The sequence below is a fragment of the Alexandromys fortis genome, unplaced genomic scaffold (genome assembly GCF_014885135.2).
Source record: "Alexandromys fortis isolate MF-2015 unplaced genomic scaffold, M_Fortis_MF-2015_v1.1 scaffold_77, whole genome shotgun sequence".
Lineage (NCBI taxonomy): Eukaryota > Metazoa > Chordata > Mammalia > Rodentia > Cricetidae > Alexandromys > Alexandromys fortis.
Window position 1 is genome coordinate 5,883,166 of NW_026067967.1, and position 24,654 is coordinate 5,907,819.

The 24,654-nt window shown below is 44.0% G+C and overlaps 1 protein-coding gene across 2 annotated transcripts in view; it reads left to right on the forward strand.

The window, feature by feature from the left end:
• Positions 1 to 24,654, forward strand: part of Nars2 (asparaginyl-tRNA synthetase 2, mitochondrial) — a 72,408-nt gene that overhangs the window by 6,799 nt on the left and 40,955 nt on the right. For both annotated transcript variants that reach the window (XR_007594016.1, XM_050154526.1), the window contains exons 4-6: positions 18 to 158; positions 6,820 to 6,900; positions 22,106 to 22,200. Coding sequence is in view for 1 of the 2 variants with exons in the window: in XM_050154526.1 (XP_050010483.1) it covers positions 18 to 158; positions 6,820 to 6,900; positions 22,106 to 22,200 (317 nt within the window). In the remaining variant the exon portion in view is untranslated. The remainder of the gene's footprint in view (positions 1 to 17; positions 159 to 6,819; positions 6,901 to 22,105; positions 22,201 to 24,654) is intronic.

The window sequence follows — 24,654 nt, forward strand, 5'->3', positions numbered from 1 at the left end:
CCCCGTACTTTTGGCAGGCGTTCCCTATAAAATACAAGGAGCGGCATCCCCTGGAGTACCTGAGACAGTACCCTCACCTGCGGTGTAGGACGAACACTCTGGGTTCCATACTGCGGGTCCGCAGTGAAGCCACGGCTGCTATTCATTCCTACTTTAAGGTAAGGTGCTCTGCTTCCGTGTGTGTGTGTGTGTGTGTGTGTGTGTGTGTGCACATCGTGTGTGTAAGCTCTCCCGTGTGCGTGCGGGTGTGAGTGCGGGTGTATGTACACATACATGTGTGTGTGTGTTTTAATGTACAATTTGAATCTTTGTCAGCCTGAAGCATTTTCCTGAAAGATCTTATTTGTTGTAAACATTTTTTATTTTATAAGGAATTAGATGTCACAGACATGTCTGTCTGTCTCAATCTGTCTTTTCCCTTTTGTCCTTTTCTTGTGTGTGACTTAATAGCGTTATGGAGGAGCAGCTTGCACAGCTCGCTGTGCAGATTGAAAGTGTGTGGTCTGATGAGTTTCACGTGACTATACCCCTGAAAGTGTCACCACATGAAGGTAGTCAATGCATCTACGATCCTGAAAGTACGCGTGTAATATCTCTTAGGTCACTTTCAGTTTTTAATTTACTTTCTGTGGAGATAGAATTGCAGGTTGATAGACCTTTATCTCTCTGTGTATGGGTGTTTTGCGTGCACGTATGTAAATATACTGTGTGCATGCCTGGTGCCTATGGAAGCCAGAAGAGGGTGTCAGATGACCCTGGAACTGGAGTTACAGACAGCTGTGAGCCACATGTGGGTGCCGGGAATCAAACCCTGGGTCCTCTGGAAGAGCAGGCAGTGCTCTTAGCCACTGAGCCACGAAGTCTTACTAAACAGGCAAGGCTTCTCTTGAAGTGACACGTAGCCCAGGCGGCCGCAAACTCAAGCTCTTCTTGCCCCAGCCTCCCAAGTCCTTGTGTGGCAGACAAAGTCCAGATTGTTTAAGGTTGTCACTGTGTCTTCTCCTTTTTCTCTCTGCGCTGAAAATCCTGCCTAGCTATTGGCCGTTCCACTTTTTATTACACCAATCAGAGTGACAATCTTCACAGTGTACAGAAAGATTGTTCCTCAACAGTTTTTGCTTGTCATGTCTGGAACAGTGCTCAGGGTAGTGATCATTACTCCTAATGGTCTAGGCAAGCCTCCCTGAGTGTCTACCTAGTACCCCATGACTTGTAAGATTTCTCAGTCTCTCGCCAGTGGAAGCATGCAGCCAGCATGCAAACACCGGTCCCTGTCTCCTCTAGCCTCTTTGTATTATTCCGTCCTCAGCCTTGGGCAGTTTCTCCTTTCATGCACTGGTCAGTTCTGAACCTGCTGTTTTAGGCCCTAGTCGCTTCTCTTCTTGCGTGTCATGACTTGTGGAGTCTCCCGGGCCCCACCTTCCTTCCTCCTTCCTGCGCTGTGTCCAGAAGGACCTCACTGTCTCACCGTGCTTGTTTCTCATAACCCACAGGTCGCCCACGGCCTTGGTTCACGGTTTCATGAGGTTGTCCAGTTTTTACTGTTTGTTTTGTGCTTGTTCAGATAAGAGGGTGAATCTAATCTCTGCTTCCGTATTTTGGTCGTCAGTGGGAGGCCACCAAAGGCCAGCTGTGATTCAGCAGATAAGGCCCATGCTGTTTTCCCATGTCACTATGTGAGCCTGCGCCAGCGCACAGAAGCAATGCAACGCCGGTCTCCTGGGTGCGCCCGAGTGCAGGTGGTTTCTTTCAGCCTGTTCTAGTCACCGGGAGACGGTATGATGTTTGGAAAGGTCTGCTTTTCTGAGAGACCTCCCAAGAGCATTGTAGATTGAAGGCACGTAGCTTTGATTAAACAAGAAAAATAAATTCTAGTATGCAGTTTTACCCCATTAGAGTTTGAAAGAGTCCATTTACCCGTGATCCCACAGATTTCTTTCATATGAAGAATTTTTAGTAGTACTTGACACACAGATACAGACTCTCTTTAGAGCTAAAAAGAAAAGGTTTGGTTTTGTTTCCTTCCTGACTTTCAACAGAGAAAAGGGACCTGCTTTAATTCTTTTCTCTTTTTAAAATTTTTTTCATTTTTTTTAAAGTTGATTTTATTGAGCTATACATTTTTCTCCACTCCCCTCCCTTCCTCCCCCTCCCCTTCTACCCTCTCCAATGATCCCTATGCTCCCAGTTTACTCAGGAGAACTTGGTTTTTTTTCTCCTTCTTATGTAGAACCATGTATATCTCTCTTAGGAGCCTCTTTGTTGTCTAGGTTTTCTGGGATTGTGAATTGTAGGCTGTTTTTTCTTTGCTTTATGTCTAAAAGTCACTTATGAGTGTACATATTATATTTGTCTTTCTGGGTCTGGGTTACCTCACTCAATATGTTTTTTTTTCTTAAATCCATCCATTTGCCTGCAGATTTCAAGAGGTTATTTTTTTTTTTTTTTTACTGCTGAGTAGTACTCCATTGTGTAAATATACCACATTTTCTTTATCCATTCCTCTGTTGAGGGGCATGTAGGTTGTTTTCAGGTTTTAGCTATGACAAAAAATACTGCTATGAACATAGTTGAGCACATGTCCTTGTGGTATGATTGAGCTTCCTTTGGGTATATACCCAAAAGTGGTATTTCTGGGACCTGACATAGATTGTTTCCTAATTTTCAGGGTTGGTGAAGATCTTTTCCCATTCTGTAGGCTGCTGTTTTGTCTTGTTGCCCATTTCCTTTGCTTTACAGAAACTTCTCAGTTTCAGGAGGTCCCATTTATTAATTGTTTCTCTCAGTGTCTGTGCTGCTGGGGTTATATTTAGGAAGTGGTCTCCTGTGCCAATGCGTTCAAGTGTACTTCCCACTTTCTCTTCTATGAGGTTCAGTGTGGTTCAACCTTTTATTCTGAAATAGTTTTATACGTTTGGCCACTAGATGGCGGTATTGCCAATCCATTGACAAGTAAATTTTACCTCCATTTATGTATTTATTTCAAGCTTTTACAAGTATGAAAACAAAATATAAAGCAAAGTATAAAACCTGAAATAAGAAAATAATCAAGATGAAGTAAAAATTATAAACATGTGTTTGATACTAATTTTAGCATTAACGCAGTGGTTATAAAATAAAGATACTTTTTAAAAAGGACAAATTTACTTTTTAGTTTTTTTAAAACACATCCTTTATGTGTATGGGTGTTTTGCATGGAGGTATGTCTGTGCCATACATGCATTCCGGGTCGATGTACGTCAGAGAGGGCTTCAGATCCCTGGGAACTGGAATTAATAGGTAATTGTGAACCACCGTAGGTGCTGTGACTCGAACCCAGGCCCTCTGGAAGAATCGGCATGCTCTTAACGCTGAACCATCTCTCCAGCCTCTTTTAAATTTTTTTGTTGTTGTTGTTTTTGGTTTTTTTTTTTTTTTTTTTGAGACAGGGTTTCTCTGTGGTTTTGGAGCCTGTCCTGGAAGTAGCTCTTGTAGACCAGGCTGGTCTCGAACTCACAGAGATCCGCCTGCCTCTGCCTCCCAAGTGCTGGGATTAAAGGCGTGCGCCACCACCGCCTGGCTCAGCCTCTTTTAAATTTTTAATCATATTTAAAAATATAATGCCAGCTGGGCAATGGTAGCACACGCCTTTAATCCCAGCACTTGGGAGGCAGAGGCAGGTGGATTTCTGTGAGTTCGAGAACAACCTGGTCTATAGGTGCCAGTTCCAGGACAGGCTCCAAAAGCTATAGAGAAACCCTGTCTCAAAAAGCCAATATAATAATTATATATGTATATATATATATATATATATATATAAATATATCCCATGTTTCATTCTGTGGTGTCTTCTTGTGTATGTGAAAATTAGGATTGTTACTAGAACCAGAGTGTGGTGGTACATGACTAATCCCAGTCCTCTGGAGTTGGAGGCAGGAGGATTGTCATAAGTTAGAGTTAGTGATTTCCACTTCAGTCAGGACTACATTGTAAGACTGTGTCTCAAGAATCAACAAAAAGTCTATTGTTGCACTTACGATTAACAGTTACATATTACCTAGTATTTGCTACTGTTTCTTCAGTTTATTACTGTAGGCTCCTTAAGAGATGTTCAAATTTTCATAAATTCCAGACCTATGAAACATTTATTAATATGGTAAAGATGGGATTTGGGTAGTATTTTAAGCTAGGGTATTATGACAGCGTGGTGCTATCTTTTGGTTTGAAAATAAAAAATTATTTTTGGTAGTAGATGGGGCTGTAGCTCTATTGGTAGAGTAAGCAGGGCATGGTGGAGTGTATGCCTGAAATCCATTCATGAGCTGGAGACAGGAAAATCAGGAGTTCAAGTCATCTTCCACTACATTAGCAAGTTTGAGACAAGCCTGGGTTACATGAGACTCTAGCTTTAAAAGTGAAAATTAAAAGCATGGATTTTACATACTTACACAATCACAGTGAGCGTAACTTGATTTGCTCATAGATTTACTCTTGCTGTGTTCTAAACCTCAGCTCAGACTCCTCAAGGATAAACCCTTTAGAAGAGCCAAGTTCCTCACACAGCTGAAGATTTTTCTCTGGGTTTATCTAGAATGGAATATGTTATTTCCTTGTCCCCCTCAAGTCCACAACAGACAGGACTGTCTCTCTGAGTTTCAGGGGTGTCCCCCTCTGACAAGTGCCTCCAGAGCCTGCAGCGGAACACAGTAGTCTCTGGCCCAGTTTGCAGCCGCTAGCAGTGTAAATCAGGGTGTTAGTCACAGGCTTTCTCGTTCCCTCTTCCGGTCACTCTTGTTGCCAGTGGCGTGCTGGTGATTGGAATTCCTCTCTCGTTTCTGCCTTGGTTGATGAGGATTAAATAATAGCAGCTACTTTAGTTTTGTGTAAAGAAAAATGTGGTTCTGTTAGTCTTCTACAGTGGGGGTTGGGATGTGGGCCACGCTTGGGGCACTAAGAACCTTGTAACGTACCTGGTTCTGAAATGCGCGTCAATATCCAGGGGTGGTCGGTGGGATTTCTGAAACCAGTGAAACGTTTGCTCATTTTAGGCCGTTCTCCGGCTGTTCCATCTCTTCCTCGGGGTCCTTTTGCTATGGGACGGCTTCAGTAGTAGCTCAGGGAGGCGGACCCTGCCACAGTCTCATCCGTGTCTTCCTCTCCCACCGTGATTTTTTTCCCAGACTTTCTTACTCTGCCTTTTTTGTTCTTTCTTCGCGTGTTCTCCTTTCAGCCTTTGATGACGTTGTGGACTTTGATAAGCTCTGATAGCAGCCTCTTGGCAGAGTTGATGTTTTGATTTTGTGTCTGAAGTCTATTACTTCCCTCCCATCAGCCGTGCTGTTCCAGGCAGTCCTGCAGCAGACCCAGGGCTGGCAGCTGTCGTCATGTTTCTTCTTTCCGCCCTCGTTTCCTTTGGATTTTTCACTTCCCTTCTTTGTTTACCGTGCTCATGCTTCGTTGCCTGCATTCATGTGGAATAAATGATTCATGTCCAGAATTCTTAGCTCATACGAAGTAAGTTTTATGCAGTAACCGTATTGACTGAATCTCATTGGTTTTTCATAATGTGCCGTGTGCAGCCCCTCTTGGCCTGCCGCTTTCAGGTTAGGTGCACATTGGAATAATTTCTGGGAGTCGTAATTTGTAGTTTGACTGTTTAACCAGTCTTCATCTGGTTTTGTTGATTAAATAATTTCTTTTGTGGTCAGAACGCTTGAATTCAGAGAGGATCATACTTGGAAGGTCGCCCTCTGATTATGCTTAAAGATGTTTTTATAGTCTACCAGTGGTAGGCAGAACCTAGCAGGGATGTAAATTATGAATTTACCGTATTGATTTCAAGGCTGAGAGTCTGCATTAAGTATATAGCTTTCTGCCTGTGTGCTGTAAATTCACTTTCAGCTACCTGCGCTCCCGTCCTGCCACCTCTGTTGTGAACCTAACCTTTGGCCTACCTGCATAGTCAGAATGAAAGAAGCGTAATCTTGAAGCTGATGGGTTATTCCAATCCTGCTGGCAGCAGCTTTTGTGGTCACTAAATGGAAAAGTCGCAGACTTTTGATCGGAAGGACTGCCGTTGGCGCCTCAGTGATGGATGGGCTTGCTGCTGCTCAGAGTACTCTTCAGGCAAAGGAAGTACACTCACTGCCTGTGTCATGTGCAGCGCATCGTGCGGTCGGCTGGCGGACAGAGACATCTCCCTCTTCCCATTTCCTTCTTTAGTTCCTGTTTATCCGCCTCTGTTTTCTCCTTTTTGATGGTTCATTTCTGCCAAGGTTTCATTTCAAGATAACTTCGTATTGTTCACTTAGCGTTCCGCGAGCAGTGTGGGCAGCATCCCCCCCCACTAGCCCCAGTGAACGTGTGCTCCTTGGACCTTCCTCAGTATACTAGGGATGTAGGCAGAAGAAATAGTGTTTGAGAGAGAGAGAGAGAGAGAGAGAGAGAGAGAGAGAGAGAGAGAGAGAGAGAGAGTGTGTGTGTGTGTGTGTGTAAGGGCTTCTGTTCCATCCCCGGCTCAGCTGCTGATGACTTGGAAATTCATGAACTCTCTGGGACAGGGTCTGCTTATTTTTTATATGAAGTAGTTAGACAAGATACATATGAGTCTGTTCCATATTTAACATTTTGTATGCGTCTGTGCATAATAAAACATTCAGCTGGCCAGGTGCAGTGATGTATGGAGGCTGAGACAGGAGGATCAGGAATTCAGGGTTTGCCTAGGACATAGCAAACCCCTCCCAAACACCCACAAACAAACGTCCATTTTAATAGTAGAACGCAGCAGGCCTTCTTGGAATTGCTTCATGTGCAAACCTAGTAAGTTTTCCTCTCTCCCAGGACAACGGCTTCGTGCACATTCACACCCCGGTCATCACGTCCAACGACTGCGAGGGTGCTGGAGAGCTTTTCCAGGTGGAGGTAAGCTGTGTTCCCCTTATCGCTGCCTGACACTTTTCTCTGAGGATTTGCTTGAAATTCAATAATGTGTTTGTGGACTGAAGACCGTGGCCGGCGCCTGAAGTTGTCAATAGTAATCTTTGAAAAACATTCACACTAGGAGAGAAGGGAGGAAGGTTGCTTGAAGCATCCCAGAAAGCTGTGCAAACCAAGAAGGGGTGGCAGAATGGCACGGGTATCTTGGTGTTCAGGCCATCATTAGAAGAAAGTATTTTTCTTAGCAATGGGTCTCTTAAATCACCCACCAGACTCAATCAGCAGCAGACATGGGACTTGGGTGTATACGCTCTTGTTGGGACCATTTGGAGTCCTGGCCTCCAGCTGCTCTTCCCTGCTAGAGATCTTTACTTTCCTTCTGATTTTAGTTACTAAAGGCTGTGTCAAAGTTGTTTACCAGCTCTGCTTCCCGAGCACGTGTTGCCTTGGCCTTGAGGATCAGAGGCTAAGGTTTTCACCTGCTGGCCCACCTGACTGCTGGGTATATAAGCCTCCATGGTGCTGTTCAATAAAGGGCTTCTTACCAGTGGGGGAAAAAAAATATTCACACTGCTCTGATCACTCCCATTCCCCGCTGATCCAGCCCCATGATTCCACTATAACTGGAAGGGATGACTTTTAACTTAGCATTCTGTTTTCCTTTGTCATGGAGCATATGTCAGTGAAATCAGAAGGAAGACTGTGGAGGAGGAAAGCAGGGCTGGGGAGTGGCAGGGAAGGGAAGGGCTGTAAATAAGAACAAAGTATAGTAATGTGGATCTATGAAATGTCACAGTCACACCCATTTCTATGTGTGCTAATCAAACAATTAATGGTTAAACAAAATAGGGAAGTGTGCATGTAAAGAAACCAGATTTGTAAAGTAGATTTTCCTAGGAAATGAAGCACTCCCTGAGACTCTTTGTTGTCTCTCGATCTATAGTTTACTTTTGAGTGTATTTTCCCGACACACTCCCCTACCCTCTCCTCCTCTGCTCCCCCATTACCCCTTGGGTTCCCTTGCATGGTTCTGCTTCTCCTTTCCAGTCACATATACATACCTGATTTTATGCATTTATATAAAATCCGGAAACCAATAACGAGAGCAAATGTGATATTTGTCTTTCTTAGGTAGACTTACCATGAAAGCTTTGCTTGCATCCATTTTTTTTTTTCTGCAAATGGCATCTTTGTTCTTTATGGTCTGGGAAATTAGCTCACTTGCTAGGATGCTCGCCAGAGCCTCAGTTGGGTTCAGTTCCCAGCGTCTCAACCAGGGTGTGGTGCTGTTCCTGCTTCCAGCACTGGGAGGTGGAAGCCGTAGGATCAGAAGTCTTGGTGACCTTCAGCTGCATGGCAAGTTCAGAACTAGCCTGGGTTACATGCATTCTGTCTTAAGGAACTTGCACTGGGCATATGTGCCACGTTTGATGGTTCTGCTCCTCGACCGTTGAGAGTCATGTTGCAATAAACACCAGTGTGCAGACATTTCCCCGAGGCTGACTTGAGGTCTCTCGGGTAAATACCTAGGAATGATATATTTAGGTTATGTGGTAGATTCGGTTTTGATGTTTTTGAGGAACTTTTGTAGGGATTTCCTTCGTGGCCAGACTAGTTCACACTGTAAACAGCAGGGTGTGAAGGTTCTCTTTTGTCCTCGACAGCATGGCTTGTTGCTTCTTAGGGACTGCCATTCTGACGGGGGAGGTGGAATCTCAGTGTAGTTTTAATCTGAATTACCAGGCTAGCGAGGATGAACTTGGGTTTCATGTGCTTATTGGCCATTTTTGCTTCACTTTTCAGAACCGTCTTGTCTGTCTCATTAGACCTCTTATCAATTGGTGCTGTGGGTTTGAATGAGGATGCCCCCCCCCCCCCCCCCAGCTCATAAATTTGAGTACTTGGTTAGGAGGGAATGGCGCTGTTTGAAGGATCAGGAAGTGTGGCCTTGTTACAGGAAGTGTGTCACTGGGACTGAGCTTTGAAGTTTCTAGGGTCCGAGCCCGGCCGTGTCTCTCTCTTGTGCTGCTGGCACACCAGATGTAGAACTCTCAGCTACTTCTCCAGTACCATGTCTGCCTGTGTGACACCGTACTCACCGCCGTGAAGATAACAGACAAACCTCAGAAGCTATAAGCCAGCCCCAATTAAATGCTTTCTTTTATAAGAGTTGCCGTGGTCATGGTGTCTCTTCACAGCTAGAACACTAAGACAGTTGGGTTGATTCTTGGTACTTTGTTGTTGTTGTTTGGTTCTTTGTGTATTCTAGGTATTAATCTTCTATTGGATGCGTAGGTAGCAAGGCCTTTCTCCCATTCCATTATCTTCACACAGTTGTATCTTTTGCTGTACAGAAGCTTTCTAATCTCATGAGCTCTCCCTTGTCAGATGTTAGCATAACTTCCTGAGCTACTTGAAAGTTCAAGCCTATGCCTGTGTCTTGAAGTGTTTTCTGTACTTATTTCTCTTGATAGTTTGAGACTTTCAGTCTTACATTAGGGTCTCCTGTCTATTTGGAGTAGATTTTTATACAGGGTATTCAGGTCCATTCTTCTGCATGTGGATATCCAATGTTCCTGGTGCCATATGTCAAAGAAGCTGTATTTTTTCCAGTGGATAATTTTGTTGGCCATCTCTGTTAAAAAGCAAATGGTAGTAGTTGTGAAGGCTTAATATCTAAATTCTCTATTTTATTCCATGATCTGTGTATCTATCCTTTGCCAGTTATGTGCTGATATTATTAGTTAATACCATGGCTCTAAAACATAACTTGAAATCACGTAAAGAGAGTGATACTTGTAACAGCATTCGTGTGTGTAGAGGTACACTGTGTGTACATAGTTGTGTGGGAGTATTCACATGAACATTCAGGTTCACATGTGTGCATGTGGAGGCCAGAGGTCAGCATCAGGTCTCTTCTTCCATCTCTTTCTGTCTGATTTTTTTTTTTCGGACAAGGTCTCTTGCTAAGCCTGGAGCTCATCATTTAGACTAGGCTTCCAGGTGGCCAGTGAGTTCCAGGAATCCACCTGCCTGCTAGCGCCCTTCCAGTGCTGAGGGTACAGATGTGTGCACTGCCCCTCACTTGTATGTAGGTTCTAGATACCCAGACTCAGACCCCATACTGCATAGCAGACACATCGATAACCAGCCGTCTTTTTCTCTGTTGAGGCTTGCTTGGCTTTCTGGCATCTTTTGTGCTTCTTTAGGAATCTCAAGAGTTTTTTCTTTTTTTTTAATCTATTTTAGTATAATGGCATTGGGATTTTTATGAGAATTTCATTGGTTCTATAGATTGATTTTGGTAAAATAGCCATTTTCACAGTGTTCCTTCTTCCAATCAGTGAATGTGAGAATCTTTGTACCTTCTGGTGTGTAAGTTTTCATTGTCATCTTTAATTTCCTTAGGTTTACTCCAAGGCCTTTTTCTCTTTTTGTCACGGTGTTTTAGCACAGCAATGAAAGTAACTAGTACAGTTCTGATGTATAGAATCATGCCATCTGCAAGTAAGGATGCTTTGGCCTCTGCTTATTTAGATCTTCTTTTGCTTTTTTCCCCCTCTTGTCTCATTGTTCTGTTTAAGATGTGAAGATCTTCAGTTTATTTTTATCTCACGGGTACGAGTGTTGCCTTCATGTATGTAGTATGTATGTGTACCTCCTGCATGCCTGAAACCTGTGAAAGCCAAACAAGAGCTGCAGATACCGGAACTGGACTTAGAGATCCACGTGAGCTCTCACGTAGGTGCTGTCAGCTAAACCTGCCTTCTCTGCAAGAGCCGTGAGCGCTCTTAACCGCTGAGCTCCCTCTCTCCAGCCCCAAGTTCTTCTGAGGGGCCTGCCCACGCTGCAGGTAGAAATCGTGATACATTATCAGAACAGGCCATGCTTGTGTCTACATTCATGTAATTCCAGCACTCGATGACTAGAGCAGGAGCATTGTGCATTGCGGGCGTAGCAAGACCCGGCCCAGAATACAGTGAGGTGGAATCCTCACCCAGCTTCTCACACGCAGGCAGTTGAGAGCCATGCGTTTGCCGGCTTAGCTGTCACACATGATGACTTAGTGGGGACGGACACGGAAAACTGTGTCTCGTTGCATCACATTTGTGTTCCTGGTGTTTATTTACTGACTTTTTTATGCCCAAAAGATGCTTTATTTTACGTTTGATTCTGCCAGCTGACAAGATCTGTGCTTTCTGACTCCTGGCAGCTCTTCCTCTTTAACGTTATCAGAGAGGTCACTGTAAGACGCCGTCTTCACCTGTTGACGTCATTATTAAAAAATAAGAATCAAATGATTTCCTTCATACGAAAGGTGAAGAAATCTTGATGATAATTAACTTTCTGGTTTGTTGTTGTTGATTTGTTTGTTTTTGAGACAGGGTTTCTCTGTGCAGTTCTGGCCATACTCCCTATGAACTCCCTATGAAGACCAAGTTTGGCCTCGAACTCGCCGCCTGCCCCTGCCTCTTGAGTGCTGGGATTAAAGGCATGCGCCACCACCACCCAGCTATAATTAGTTTTTTGGAAAAAGCAAAATAAAAATGACTTGAGAGTCAAGGGAGGTATAGTGTTTCTGTAATGCCAGTACTTGAAAAAAAAAAAAAAAAAAGACTTGTTGAACATTTGAAATGGAAGAGTTAGCATCTGTATGTATGAAGTCAAAGAAAGCAGCAAATAAGAAAGAAAACAGTTGATTTTTAAAAAATGGTCTTCTGGTTGTTCTCCTTTTCTTAGTATTCTGAATGTGAACTGAAAAAAAATCCATCTTAAATACACATCATAATCCCTTAATCTAAACCACTTAATGGTTTCAAAGGTGCAGATTAAAAGAACTGGTACAAATAAGAAGGGAGCTTTTAGAGGAACTCAGACAAGTTGAAAGCGGTCCTGAACTTCAGTGGCACATATGGAGATAACCCATTGGCTACCAGGGAAATCTCTCAGGCAGATCTGGTAGAGTCCATCGTGTGCCTTCTGACCTGTAAATAACTCAAGAAGGCAGATCACCAGGTGAGTCCGACTAAGAAGAGAACATATTTCTAAAGCTGAACAAGTGAGAAGTGTTCCATGATCATGTATGTTATTTCAGGACCAGACACGGAAACTTTACATAGTGGAATCAGCCCTGACTGTCGAGTCCCCCAAAGACTTGCTCTCGAGCTGACTGCTCCTGGGGGCCCGCAGTCCGTCCAGCAGGCCAGGTCTCACCAGTCTGTCTACTTGTGCTGCCTCCATTACTCGCAGAAGTTCAGCTGCTGAGGCGTAACCTGCAGACCTGTTGTCTGGAAGAAGAACCCCAGACCCACCTCAGGTCACTCTGTCCTCCAGGATTCCTTGTCAGTCTCCTCCTAGCTGCTGCTTCAAGCTCATGGTGCAAATCTTGGCGTCTACTTTTAAAAGGGAGTGGAGTTTGCTATTTAAATTCTTGCCTTTTTTTATTTTATTTTATTTTGATTTTGGTTCCTGTCCTGGAACTAGCTCTTCTAGACTAGGCTGGCCTCAAACCCACAGAGATCCGCCTGTCTCTGCCTCCCAAGTGCTGGGATTAAAGGCGTGCGCCACCACCGCCCAGCTCTTGCCTTTTTCTAATGAGCGCCCTTTATACCCCGGCCCCACTGCCCTTGACAATATTGAAGTATTCCTAAGCATTTAAAGATAATAATACATAGTACACACTGGTTTGAGAAATCAAAGTAAGAATATGTACCCCGGTCCTCGTGGAGAAGTGGGTGCCTGCCCCACTGTTGTAGTCTATTTCTTTCTGCCGTCTCTATTGCCTGTACGAAAGTTTTAAGACCGCATGTTTGTTAAGATTTGGGGACAGCTACATACATATGTAAGAAGCTGTGTTCAAGGCATTCATTTGCTATTCCGCACACATTGGATGCCATCTGTGTTCAAGATGCTGTGCTAAATATCTCAGAGGAGCTGATGATGCAGTTGAGGCTCTGGCCCGTGCACTGATGCGTTGGCAGGAAGCGGTGAAGGAAGGAGCATGCTTCTTTATTCATCCTTGATATTTATTTTATACTATTTGTTTGTATCTTTTTCCTGTTTGGTCCCAACTGAATTCAAAACCGTATTTGATCTTCACAATGCTGGAGCATCCGGGGATGGTCCCCAGTTTAGGATGAATCTGTTTGGAATGTTTCAGCTACAAAAAGTGATAAGCGTTTAACCGAAATGTAACTTTGGTTTTGCCTTGCTGGGAATTAAACCTAAGCCCTGAACACGCTAAACAGAAGCACTCTACCAGTAAACCCTCAGCCCAGAAATCGTGTTCTGAAATTTCGTCTGTTTCTGGGCTGATCGTCTGTGACAGGAATGTTTTCTCGTGCTCCTCGAGGTGCACCAGCACGTCAGTGTGGTGTGTTGTTGCTAAGCCATAACTTTCAAGTGTTTCTCAGTATTTAATATTTTCAGTTGATGAGGGACTTATCAGGATGCAGTCCCACCGTAACTCCAGAAGCATCTGTGGTTTGTCTCTGAAAAGATAAAAGAGATTAAGGTATGAATTTGGGGCTGTGGCATCTAAAAGTGGATCAGAGAATGAGGTGAAACTGTGGTGTTTCTACAGTTGAGGTCACGGTGTTACCGACTATAGGTGATAGGGAATCTCAGGCAAAATTAGGCCAGTGCTGATTGAGAAGATAGAAGCTCCAGGGTCGAGAGAGAGGGCCCAGCAGTTTAGAGTCCTTAGGCGTCTTGCAGAAAACCCAGGCTCAGCTCCAGTACCCACATGGTAGCCCACAACTGCCCGTAACTCCAGCTCCTGTTTCTGGCTTTTGTGGTTGTCTGCATGCAGGTGGCGTGCGTACGCTTCAGACACACGTAAATGAAAAATAAATCTTAAGGAAGTTCTTAGATGACCGCATGACTCGGCTGCCTCAGGAAGGCATTCCGGGGAAAGGAACAGGGCAGGAAGACTTAGAGAAGTGAACCGAGTGAGGGCTTTTGACTCCAAGTAAACACGGGAGAAGGTGCCTATCGATGAATTACAGATGGATAGCTTTAGGATGAGGAAAAAGAGCAGGGTGTGTGTGCGTGCATATGTGTTGTTTTTAAATGTTGTGTATGTGTGTGTGTTTAAATGTTTTATTGTGACTGAAGGCAGCTGAGTTGGAGAATTCTTGTTTAGCAGAGTTTTGGGCTGTTTGGATGGAGGCAGGAGAATCAGAGTTTAAAGTCATCTTTGCAATATAGCAAGTTTGAAGACAGACTGAGCCACATGAGACCTGTCTCAAACAAAGTAAGAGCACTTTTTAGACATGCTTCACATACCATTAAATTTGCTGACTTAAAAATAGTTGCAGTGTTTAGTGTCTTAGCTGAGTTTTCCAGTCAGTTACCATGTTTCAGTATAAGGACATCTTTATCACCTCAGAAACAGACCCAGGGCTGCTCAGCAGCCTTTCTCATCTACTGTACTTTGTTCAGATTTGCGTTTTCCGTGAACTCATAAAACTTAGTCTCTCTATTTGTTGTAGTGTGTGAGCTTCATCCATGTTGCAGCATGAAGCGGTACTTAGGTTTCTATATCCAGTATGTCCTCCAGTGCACGGGTGTCCCACGGTATGTTTATCCCTCTATCATTTGATGAATTCTGTTACTTTCTATTCTGTAGGAAGAATGAGTGATAATAAAGAGAGGATTAGTGCAAGTCTTTTGTGGGGATGAACATTACATATCTTTCGGATTTGGTAACTTTCTAGTCAACATTTCAAACCCCGTCGCAGTATTTTCTTTCCAAGGTGGCTGTACTGTTCTGTAGGCACCAGCTCTGCGAAGAGGGCTCCAGTTCCACTCTCCTTCCGTACGTGTTCTGTGTTCAGTCTCTTTGGTTATAGTTCTCCTGGGGTGTGCAGTGCTGTCTCATTGTGGCTTTAATTTGCATTGTCTTAATTACTAAGGATAGTGAGTGGCTTTTCTCACATGGATTGAATATTTGTATATAGAAGCATTTGAAATACACTTTAAAATTGTATGTGTTTGTCATTTGGTAGTCAGTTGAGTTGTAGGGGTTCTTTTACATATCCTGGAGATGTCCCGCCCCAGCAGCAGGAAGGCCTACTGTACCTTGGGGGTACAGCTTGAATATGTGCATAGGATACAGACTTGGCACTTGCGAACTTGGGCAGGGCTGTCTCCGGTTGCCTCTTGCTGCAATCACCGCCCTTGCGGAGAGGAAAGCGCGCTTCTGCGTGAACTTTCCCTTAGACTGTTGCACAGCAGCCTTTGGGGACAGATCTGGACTGGTGCTATCTGACCTGCTTCTCTGCAGAGACAAGATCTTGGAGCCGGGCGGTGCTCTGGTGCTAGAGGCAGAAACAAAGATGACCCTGAATAGCTTCCTCGTATAGGGAGTCCTGTTGGGGGTTGGGAGGGGGGGGTGGAAAGCAGCTCCAGGTGTCCTGGGTTTGCCTCACCTGGCCTGGAGTCCACATTCCACCTGGGTGGAACCCACAGGGCAAACAGTCTAGGTCAGTGGTTCTCAAACTGTGGACCGGACCACAGGGTCTCAGATCAGGTATTTACATTACGAATGGTAGCAAAATTATAATTATAAAGTAGCAATGAAATAATTTCATAAAATTATAGTTGGGGGTCATCACAACATGAGAAACTGTATTAAAGGGTCTCAGCATTAGGAAGGTTAGAACCTCCAGTCTAGCTAGAGTTTCTGCCATTCTAAGCTGTGCAGAGAGGTGCACGGGCGTGATCTCTAATATAAACACTATAGGCTCCTCATACTAATTTTTGGTAAATTGTTTTTAAATAGATCTTTGTTTGTTTGCTACACATTCTTGGAACTGTTTCCAGAGAAACCTTAATGGTTGCTTTATTATTTCTTTTAATAATATTTACCAGTTTCACCGAGGAGTGGACTGAAAGAGTTTCCCACAATCGTTCAGGAAGGGACAGACTTTTCCCTAGGACAGATCTAGGAAGAAAGACCCACAATAAAGTTTATTCCAGATGTAAACTTTGCTCTCCTGTATTTGAAATGTGATCCTACACCTGTGTGTAGTTAATCTTGTTCTGACCAGACCACAAAGAAACATTTTTTTTAATGTGTAATTTTAAGACACAGTTTCCTGCATCCCAGCTGCTGTCTGTTCCAGAATATTGTCACATGCACCTTAGCACATTGGAGTTACTCTTCGCTGGTGGAGTTTCACCATTACCAGTAGAATATGCTAGTGTACCAGAATAGGCCAGTATTCAGTGAGGACTGCTATATTCTAGTTTGTTTTTTAACAAGTGAATGGAACTGTAGTGCTGTATTATTGCCTCTGTATTGCTTTAGAAGATACCCTGGTAAAAAGCAACTTAAAGAATGAAGGGTTTGCTTTAGCTTCCATTTCTAGAGGGACGGCATCCATCATGGAGGGGAAGGCGTGGCACGGTGGCAGGAGCTGGCTGTTCAAGGTTTCATCCACACACAGGAAGCGGGGGAGGGGATGTACTTCCTCCCAAATAGCGCCCCAAACTGGGGGCAGAGTGTTCGAATAAGCCTGTGCAGGACTACTCTTACTCAGGTTTCTACACTTACAGGAATGACATGTGGGAAAAACATACATCTTGCATTATGATCGATAATTTGCCGTTATTTCTGAGGTGCATTTGGCACCGCCCTGGTTAGTGTGGAATGCAGCGTGAGCATCCATGGCTTCAGCCTGTGCTTCTTTGTTTGACATTTTGTTGGATTTCCAACCTGGGAAAAATGGCTGAGGTTCTGGCCGCTGGCTGCCAGGCTCTTCCTGCATCCCTCAGTCCCTGCTCTAAACTTCTCCAGCCCAGGGGCTAGGCTGGCCTTCCCTATGTAATCAACCATTTGGTTACCTGGTCTTTCTCATCTACCCTTTACCCTCCTTGCCTCTTGGTCTGGCTCTCCTGTCTCTGCACGCCCCCATGCTCCAGGTCGTGTCCACTGGGCTCTCCAGATGTCCCTGCCTCTGGCTGTGCTCTGCCCCGCACTTCTGTAACATAATAAATTTTCTCCTCCACACACCTAGGAGCAGTCATGTCCTTTCCTTTTTCTTTTTTTCCATTCACATTGTTTCCCCGCCTTTAAGCGGGTGGGGGGGAGGGGGAGGAGTGCTGGAGAGATGGCTCAACGGTTAAGTGCACTGACTGCTCTTCCAGAGGACCCCAGTTCAATTCTCAGCACCCACATGGCAGCTCACAACTGCCTGTAGCTTCAGCTCCCTGGAAGCTGACACCTTTACACCAATGCACATAAAATAAAGTTAAAATTTAAAAAAAGCAGCTTTTTTTTTTTTTAATCCCCAGCCTATCTAACCTTAAGGGTGACAGGTCCTTATTTCTTTTATTCTTGTTCTTTCTCAGATGCTCAGCAGGAAAGAGAGTTTGCAAACAGTGGGAACTCACAACTTCCTTTCCTATGCAACAAACAGCTGCTAGGATGGACCCTTTCTCAGACCTGGGCACAGTGTGCTGGAACGCAGATAGACCCTCTTTTAAAGGAAGATTATTTTTTCTCCAGAAGTTCAGTGTGTACCAGGATACACATCTGCAGCAGCTGAAAAGCGTGCAGCGACACTGGACGCGCTGGGTGTGGGGAGGTAGCCAGGTCCTGTGAATTCACGCCCTACAGAGTGCCATGCAGTTTGTGCTGCTCCTGGTTCCCGGGATTCCATTTTTACTTCTGCAGTGCACTCTGAGGACTTGCTGGGACAATTGCTTTAGCAGTTCTAGCAGCCAATGTTCGAGACAAGGCTTGATAGGAAATGTACATTCCCCATTACCAACTGCAAATCCCTGGAGACTGGATAGCAAAGTTTGTCCTTTTGTTTATGCAATTGGAATTCTATACTTCGGTGCTGGTGAGATGGAGTAGTTGGTAAGTCGCTCGCTGCACGGGCATAAAGGCCTGAGTTCAGATCCTCAGCACCCATGTAAAAACTGAGTGTGCCAGTTAGCGAATGCAGGCGCTAATAGAGGCAGGGAGATCCTGAGGGCTTCCTGGGCTCCAGCTCGCCACGCAGTGAGCTCCAGTACACTGAGACACCGGTCTCAAAAATTAAGGTGGGGAGGTGATTGAGGAAGACACAGTGTCAGCCTCTGACCTGCACACGTGCACAGCATACATACACACACACAGAAACATCAATGCACCACACAGGTGGAGATGGGGGAGAAGTCTATACTTCGGAATGTGTTTCAATACCATACCATACTTGACATTGCAGACTGAAATAAGCATGGCAGCAGGATGCGGTCTTGACACTTTAGGCCTTTCAGGTTTCTGTGGCATGCTTCTTATTTACCCATTTTATTCTCCCCTTTTCCACCCTGGGATTCTGAGTAACAGAAGCAAGCGTGAGGATGGCCCGGCTTTATTCACCTTCTAAAAGATGTCTCAGTTGCTTCCCAGTTTTGGCAGCTATGAATAACGCTGCTGTAAACATCCCTATACAATTTTCTTTTCAGTATGGACATAAGTTTTCAGCTCTTTTAGATAAGTACAAAGGGACACAGACAGGCACTGATTCATGGTGTATGTTTGTTTTTTAAGAAGTTAGGTGTGTTACAAACGAAGCAGCTGTGCCGTTTTGCCTTCCCATCAATGGTCACCGAGCGTCTGCCGTTTCCCGTCTTCCCCAGCACTCAGTACTGTCAGTGTTCTGGATTTTGACCTTTGCCCTAGGCTCGCGATGATCTTGATGGGCTTTTCAGGGTGCGTGACCAGCATCCTGCCGTGACTCATTTTCTGTGGATCACACGCCTCATCCACTCCCACCGTGGGCTAGGAAAATGAGCAGCAGTCTGTGACCCAGAATTCCTTAGTATACCTGCAGAAGCCAGAGCCTGGGGAGAGGTTTAAGTTCCTTGGAGACAGCATACCACTGGGTGACTCAGTAAGGATTTCGTCAGTATCCAGACACACTCACTTTCAAAAAATGCTACTTAAGGGTCTTTGTTTGTTTGTTTGTTTTAACATTTATCTGCCTGCCTGTCTCTTACGTGTGCCTGTGCTCACAGGAGTTGCTTTTCCTTTCGCCGCGTGGGCTCCAGGAATTGAGCTCAGATTGTCACACTCAGCGGCAAGTGTGTTATATGCAGAGCCATCTCTCTGCACCCCACCCCCACCCCAGCCCTGAATGGCTTGGTTGAGTTAACACATAAAATTAAAAAAAAAAAAAAAAAAGCTTCCTTGGGGACCTTGTCTCTGTCTCACCAATGTGTCCAGCATTTAGCCTGGTGTCTAGCACACCCTGTAACAACGTTCCTTCAGTAGAGCCCTGAGTTGACGTGGGACCTGGTCCTGTGCAAAAGTACCTGTAATTGAGGCAGTACACAAGTCCAGTCTGCAATGGCAAGAACAGGAAGAAAATCTCCATACGGAATACAGTGAGTAACTAAACATTAAGACAAAGAATAAAATTCTTCAATCAAATTAGTATGGAGGGGCTAGGAGATGACTCGGGCGCTGAGAGCGCTTTAAGCTCTTGCACAGGACTTAGGTTCAGTTCCCAGCACCACATAACAGCTCCCCACCATCCATTCCTCCAGTTCCAGGGACTCAGTCGCTTATCTGGCCTCCAAGTGCACCAGGCACACACACAGTGCACATATACGCGTGCAGGCAAACCAGATAGACCGAGGGGGCCTAGAGTAAAACTAAAATCTACTGGTCTAAAATAAAAGTACAAACAAGGTAGCAATAAAATGACTCCTAATGACGGTCTGCCCTACTCATAGGTCAGTCTTCATCATCAGAGGAACTTCCTCCTGCAGCTCATGGACGCACAGACAAAGACCCATGGTAGAAAGTACACACAGAGAGTTATGTCCTTGGAACAATCAGCTGCAAGTAGGCTGTCTTCATCAAATCCCTCTCCTCAGCTCAGGGAACCCTGAAGAAGAGGAGGCAGACAGAGTCTATAAAGAGGGGATGGGGACACCAGGAGAACAGGGCCCTTTCAGTCAACATGCAAAGCTCATGTGAACTCACAGAGACTGAGGCTGCATGCACAAGGCCTGCATGGGTCTGCACCGGTTCCTGCAGCATGTTATGACCTTGGTTCTCAGCATGTGGGGTGCAACCCCTGCGGGGGTCAGATGGCCTTGTCACGGGGTTACATATCAGATATTTACATTAGGATCCATAACAGTAGCAAAATTACAGTTCTGAAGTAGCAATGAAAGTAATTTTGCGGTTGGAGGTCACCACAGCATGAGGAACAGTATTAAAGGGTTGCAGCGTTAGGGAGGTTGAGAACCACTGAATTATGGCTTCCAGTTTAGTGTTTTTATGGGATCCCCGAGTGCGAATGAGTGGGCCGCTGTTTCTTGTGCCTTCTCTTGTTTTTTTCTTCTGTTTATTTTGTCCAATTCCAATATGTTAGTTTGTATTTTATTTTATTCTATTTTTTAATTGTTACTTTCCCTTAGAACCCTGTTTGATTTCTAATGAGACAGAAAGGGTGGGTGAGGAGGTGGGGAGGGACTAGGAGAAATAGAGGGAGGGGAAACTGTAATCAGATTATATTACGTGAGGAAAAATATCTAGTTTCAATAAAAGGGAAAAAATAAATATTTAGAAGGTAGTTGGATAATGTGCATTTAGTAGAACAACAGTCGTGGGTTCCCTGCTCGGTCTGTGAACATCCAGCCGTGGGCTTTTACTAGGTTTACAATACAGGCATGAATTCCCCGATTTGGAACAGGCATCAGATCAGAAAATATTTGACTGTTCCCAGTTTTAACATATCTGGGGTGGAAGGGTAAGTATACATAGCCCCAAATTCCCCACAGTGCGCATCCTGAGCTTTGTTGTGTGAGTTGTTTTGTTGAAGTGCTAATGATCAAACCCGCCTTTGCACTTTGAGTGTGTGTGTGTGTGTGTCACTGAATTTTCACCTGTACTTGATGTAACTTTTTAATAATATATTTTAACTTAGTATAACTTTGTTATTTTTAGCAATCTGATGTTTGTCAAGTTTTCTTAGCATGCCTTATTTGTAATTTGCTTTTTTAAATTTCTTGCTCAGTTTGAGAACCTCCGCACGTCCATCTTAGCCATTTAACCCTGCGTTTCTGTAAATCTCCTTTCCTATTTACAGCAGATTATTTTAACCCTGCGTTTCTGTAAATCTCCTTTCCTATTTACAGCAGATTATTTTCTTTCTTGTTTTCTTGGCAGGAGAGAGGCTTTATTCTGCCCATTAATCACTTACTAATTTTAAAGATTTGTTTTTATTTTTCATTAATGTGTGCGTGCGTAGGTCTGTGTGGATATATGCATGTGTGCATCTGATGCCCACAGAGGCCAGAAGGCATGGCATCCCTGGAAGCGGACGTTACAGATGGCTGTAACTTCGTCTGATCGGGCTGTCTGATGTTGCTTCTGGGACCCAGTGCAAGTCTTCTCTACCGTAGCCACAAGCCATCTCCTCGTCACTGGCACTGGCTGATTTCCTGTGCTGCAGATACTGTTTTCTTCATCCAGCATCCCTCATTAGCTTGTCAGCCTGTGGTTTATTAAATAAAATTCTTTAACTTTGGTGTTCTCAGACTCACCTATCAGTATGCCAGCTACTAGTAATGGAATTGTTTAGAATTATAAATTTAAGATTGCAATCTTAAGCCTTAAGTTCATAACCCTGGGGGAGGGTAGTTTTTGAACTTGTGAGATTCAGAATTGCTGTTTTGTTTGTTTGTTTGTTTTCACCCTTGCGGCCAGACTTTGCTTTATTTCCCATGGGTATGCAGCATCCTCTCGCCTCAGCCTTGGGTAGCTGGAAACAGATGTGCGCTGCCCCACCTTGTGAATGATTGCATGAGTCCATTCTCCACATGTGCTTATAGAATTGACCCCCAAAATATAGTTCCTCATGTTGTGGTGAGCCCCCAACCAAAAATTATTTTGGTTGCTACTTTACAACTGTAATTTTGCTGTTGCTATGAATCATTATGTAGTATCTGTTCCGTGTTTTCCTGTGGTTTTAGGCAGCCCCTGTGAAAGGGTTACCGCGTTCTGAAATTACTTGGTAAGCTCCTTTGCTGTCAGTGCCTGCATAGGTGTGCTGCGTTAGGTACATGCAGTCCTTGCACAGGCTTAACTGCAATGTTGTTTTCAGCTGTGGATCATGTGTGGTTGGAAAAAGCAACCAAGATGCATAATTGATTTTTCTGGCTTGTGTTTTTTTATTTACAGCCTTCAAGCAAAATGAAGGTGCCTGAGGAGAATTTCTTCAATGTTCCTGCTTTCTTAACTGTCTCGGGACAGCTTCACCTAGAAGTGATGTCAGGGTACAGAGTTTTATTTTATTTTTTTTTCTTGTGTATGCTGATTGTGATTGGGGGCCAAAGGAAACAGTGTGCTCAAACCTAAAAGCTGAAATTCTTCTATCATTAGTGTAACAAAAGTATATTTAATGGACAGTTTGAAAAATGTCCAAGAGAAGAGCTAGAGAGATGGCTCAGTAGGTAAGAGTTCTTGTTGTCTTGAAGAGGACCTGGGTTTGGTTCCCAGCACCCACGTGGTGGCTCCCAACTGCGTGTTGAGTTCTAGGGGATCAGACATCCTCTTCTGACCTCTGAGAGTACCAAGTGTGCACACAGTACATGTACACACATGCAGGCAAAGCATGTACTCATAAAACAAATCAATAAATATAAAAAGGAAAGGAAAAGGAAATGTCCAAATGCTTTCCGAGTAACATCACATTTAGACTTCTGTTTTTAATAAGAAGTTTAATGGTAAAATGCGAAGTTGTATTTTTTTTGTATTCCTTATTATTCTTGCTTAAATCCTAACCGTGTAATCTAAATTTCAATATAAATGACCATGCTCACAGTTGATGCCTAAATTAGATACTAGCTCATTTCACTTGGAGGAAAAACAAACAAACAAACCCAAAAAATGTAGGCTGGACGGTGGTGGTGCACGCCTTTAATCTCAGCTCTCTGGAGGCAGAGGCAGGAGGATCTCCGTGAGTGTGAGGCCAGCCTGGTTTACAGAGTGAGTTCCAGGACAGGTTCCAAAGCTACACAGAGAAACCCTGTCTCAAAAAAACAAAATAAAGTAGAAACCAGTTTTGCTCATATTTAATGCATTCCTTCGTGTCTGTGTCCAGAAGAGGGCATGGGGTCCCATAGAACTGGAGCTGCAGGCAATCGTGAGCTGCCCCTGGGAACTGAACTCAGGTCCTCTGTAAGAGCAGCAAGCACTCCTGCCCACCGAGCCCTCTCCCAACCACCAGCAGGTAATTTTAAAAAGGGAAGTTAACACACGAGACTGTGAATATACTAGCAAGAGTTTTATGTTAAATTGAGTAAATTTCTACGACTGTCAGACCTCTGGAAAGTCTGTGTATTCCTCTGGGCCCAACTTCTACTCCCTTTCTTAAATAAAAGATCCAACAACAAGCTCTTTAGAGTTCTTCCTTAGTCTCCTGTCTGTGGTTCTCTAACTTCTTTCTGTCTTTTCTTTCTTTCTCTCTTTCTTTCTTTCTTTCTTTCTTTCTTTCTTTCTTTCTTTCTTTCTTTCTTTTTTTCTGTCTTTTCTTTTTCTTTCTTTCTTCTTTTTGTGGGGGTAGGGGGCTGAGACAGGGTTTCTCTGTGTACCTCTGGCTGTACTGAAACTCACTAGGTAGACCAGGCTGGCCTTGAACTTAAAGATCCGCCCCCCTCTCCCTCCCAAGTGCTGGGATCAAAGGCGTAAGCCAATTAAGAATTCTGTATTATTACAAACTCCTTGGTGTCCTACAGACCAATAGACCAATAAACCCTAACTTCTGGTGTTATCTCATAACTGAAAGAAATTATTTGTTTCTGTAGAAGACAAAATGTCCAAATTGGTATGTAATTCGATGTACTCCAGGATATTTCTTTAGCAGTAAAGAAATAATACAAGGGCCTTCTCCTCGGTGTGTCCTTTGCACTGGTCCTTATTCCCGTATTGCACTGAAAAGATGTTACTTTTTAAAAGCTGTTTACCTATTAGCCTATATCCAAGGTATAGATAAGCTTTATAAATAAACCTTTTGGACGAGGCACATGCCTGTAACCAGCGTTTAGGAGGAGAAAGGACCAGTAGTTTAAAGTCAGCCTCAGCTATCGAGCGAGTTTCAGGCCTCAAACCACATGTGTATGGGACGTGTTTACCAGGCATTTATTTCTGTATTATAGACCGTGTAGTAAACAAGCCTCTTTCTCAGTACAGCGATGAAACTTGATGAGGACTAACTGGTGAAATACTAGGTCTTTATAATCCGTGTGTCTGATAATGTCATGCAAATGTTGCTGGTCTAATATGCATCGTTCTGGAACTATTAATATGCAATACATCGTGTTTCATGATTTACTCTGATAAGAAATGTTTAGTGTTCTTTCTCTTAACTTTGGATTTTGCTTAGTTTTATTTAAACAACTGACCATTAAAGGCATGAATGTGGTTAAATTTAGAAGGCTAACATTTCCCAAAGAACCTCTGTGAGTCTGATGAGTTTATGACTCTGTTTGCAAGGCTCTTCATGTTTTAAGTAGGTGCTCTGCTTTGGATTGTTTTCTGGGTGTATAGACAAGTGGCTGCGGTCCCCACCTCTACCCTTGCCGCTCCCTGGATCCCGCATTACCAGGATAGGGCACAGAGTTAGCGAGTGACTGTTAGTTAGGCAGTGTGCAGGCTTTATGTGGGTTTTACCTAATACCTTCTTTTTCCAGGGTCCAGCTCAAGATATCTGAAATACAGTTGTCTTCTTC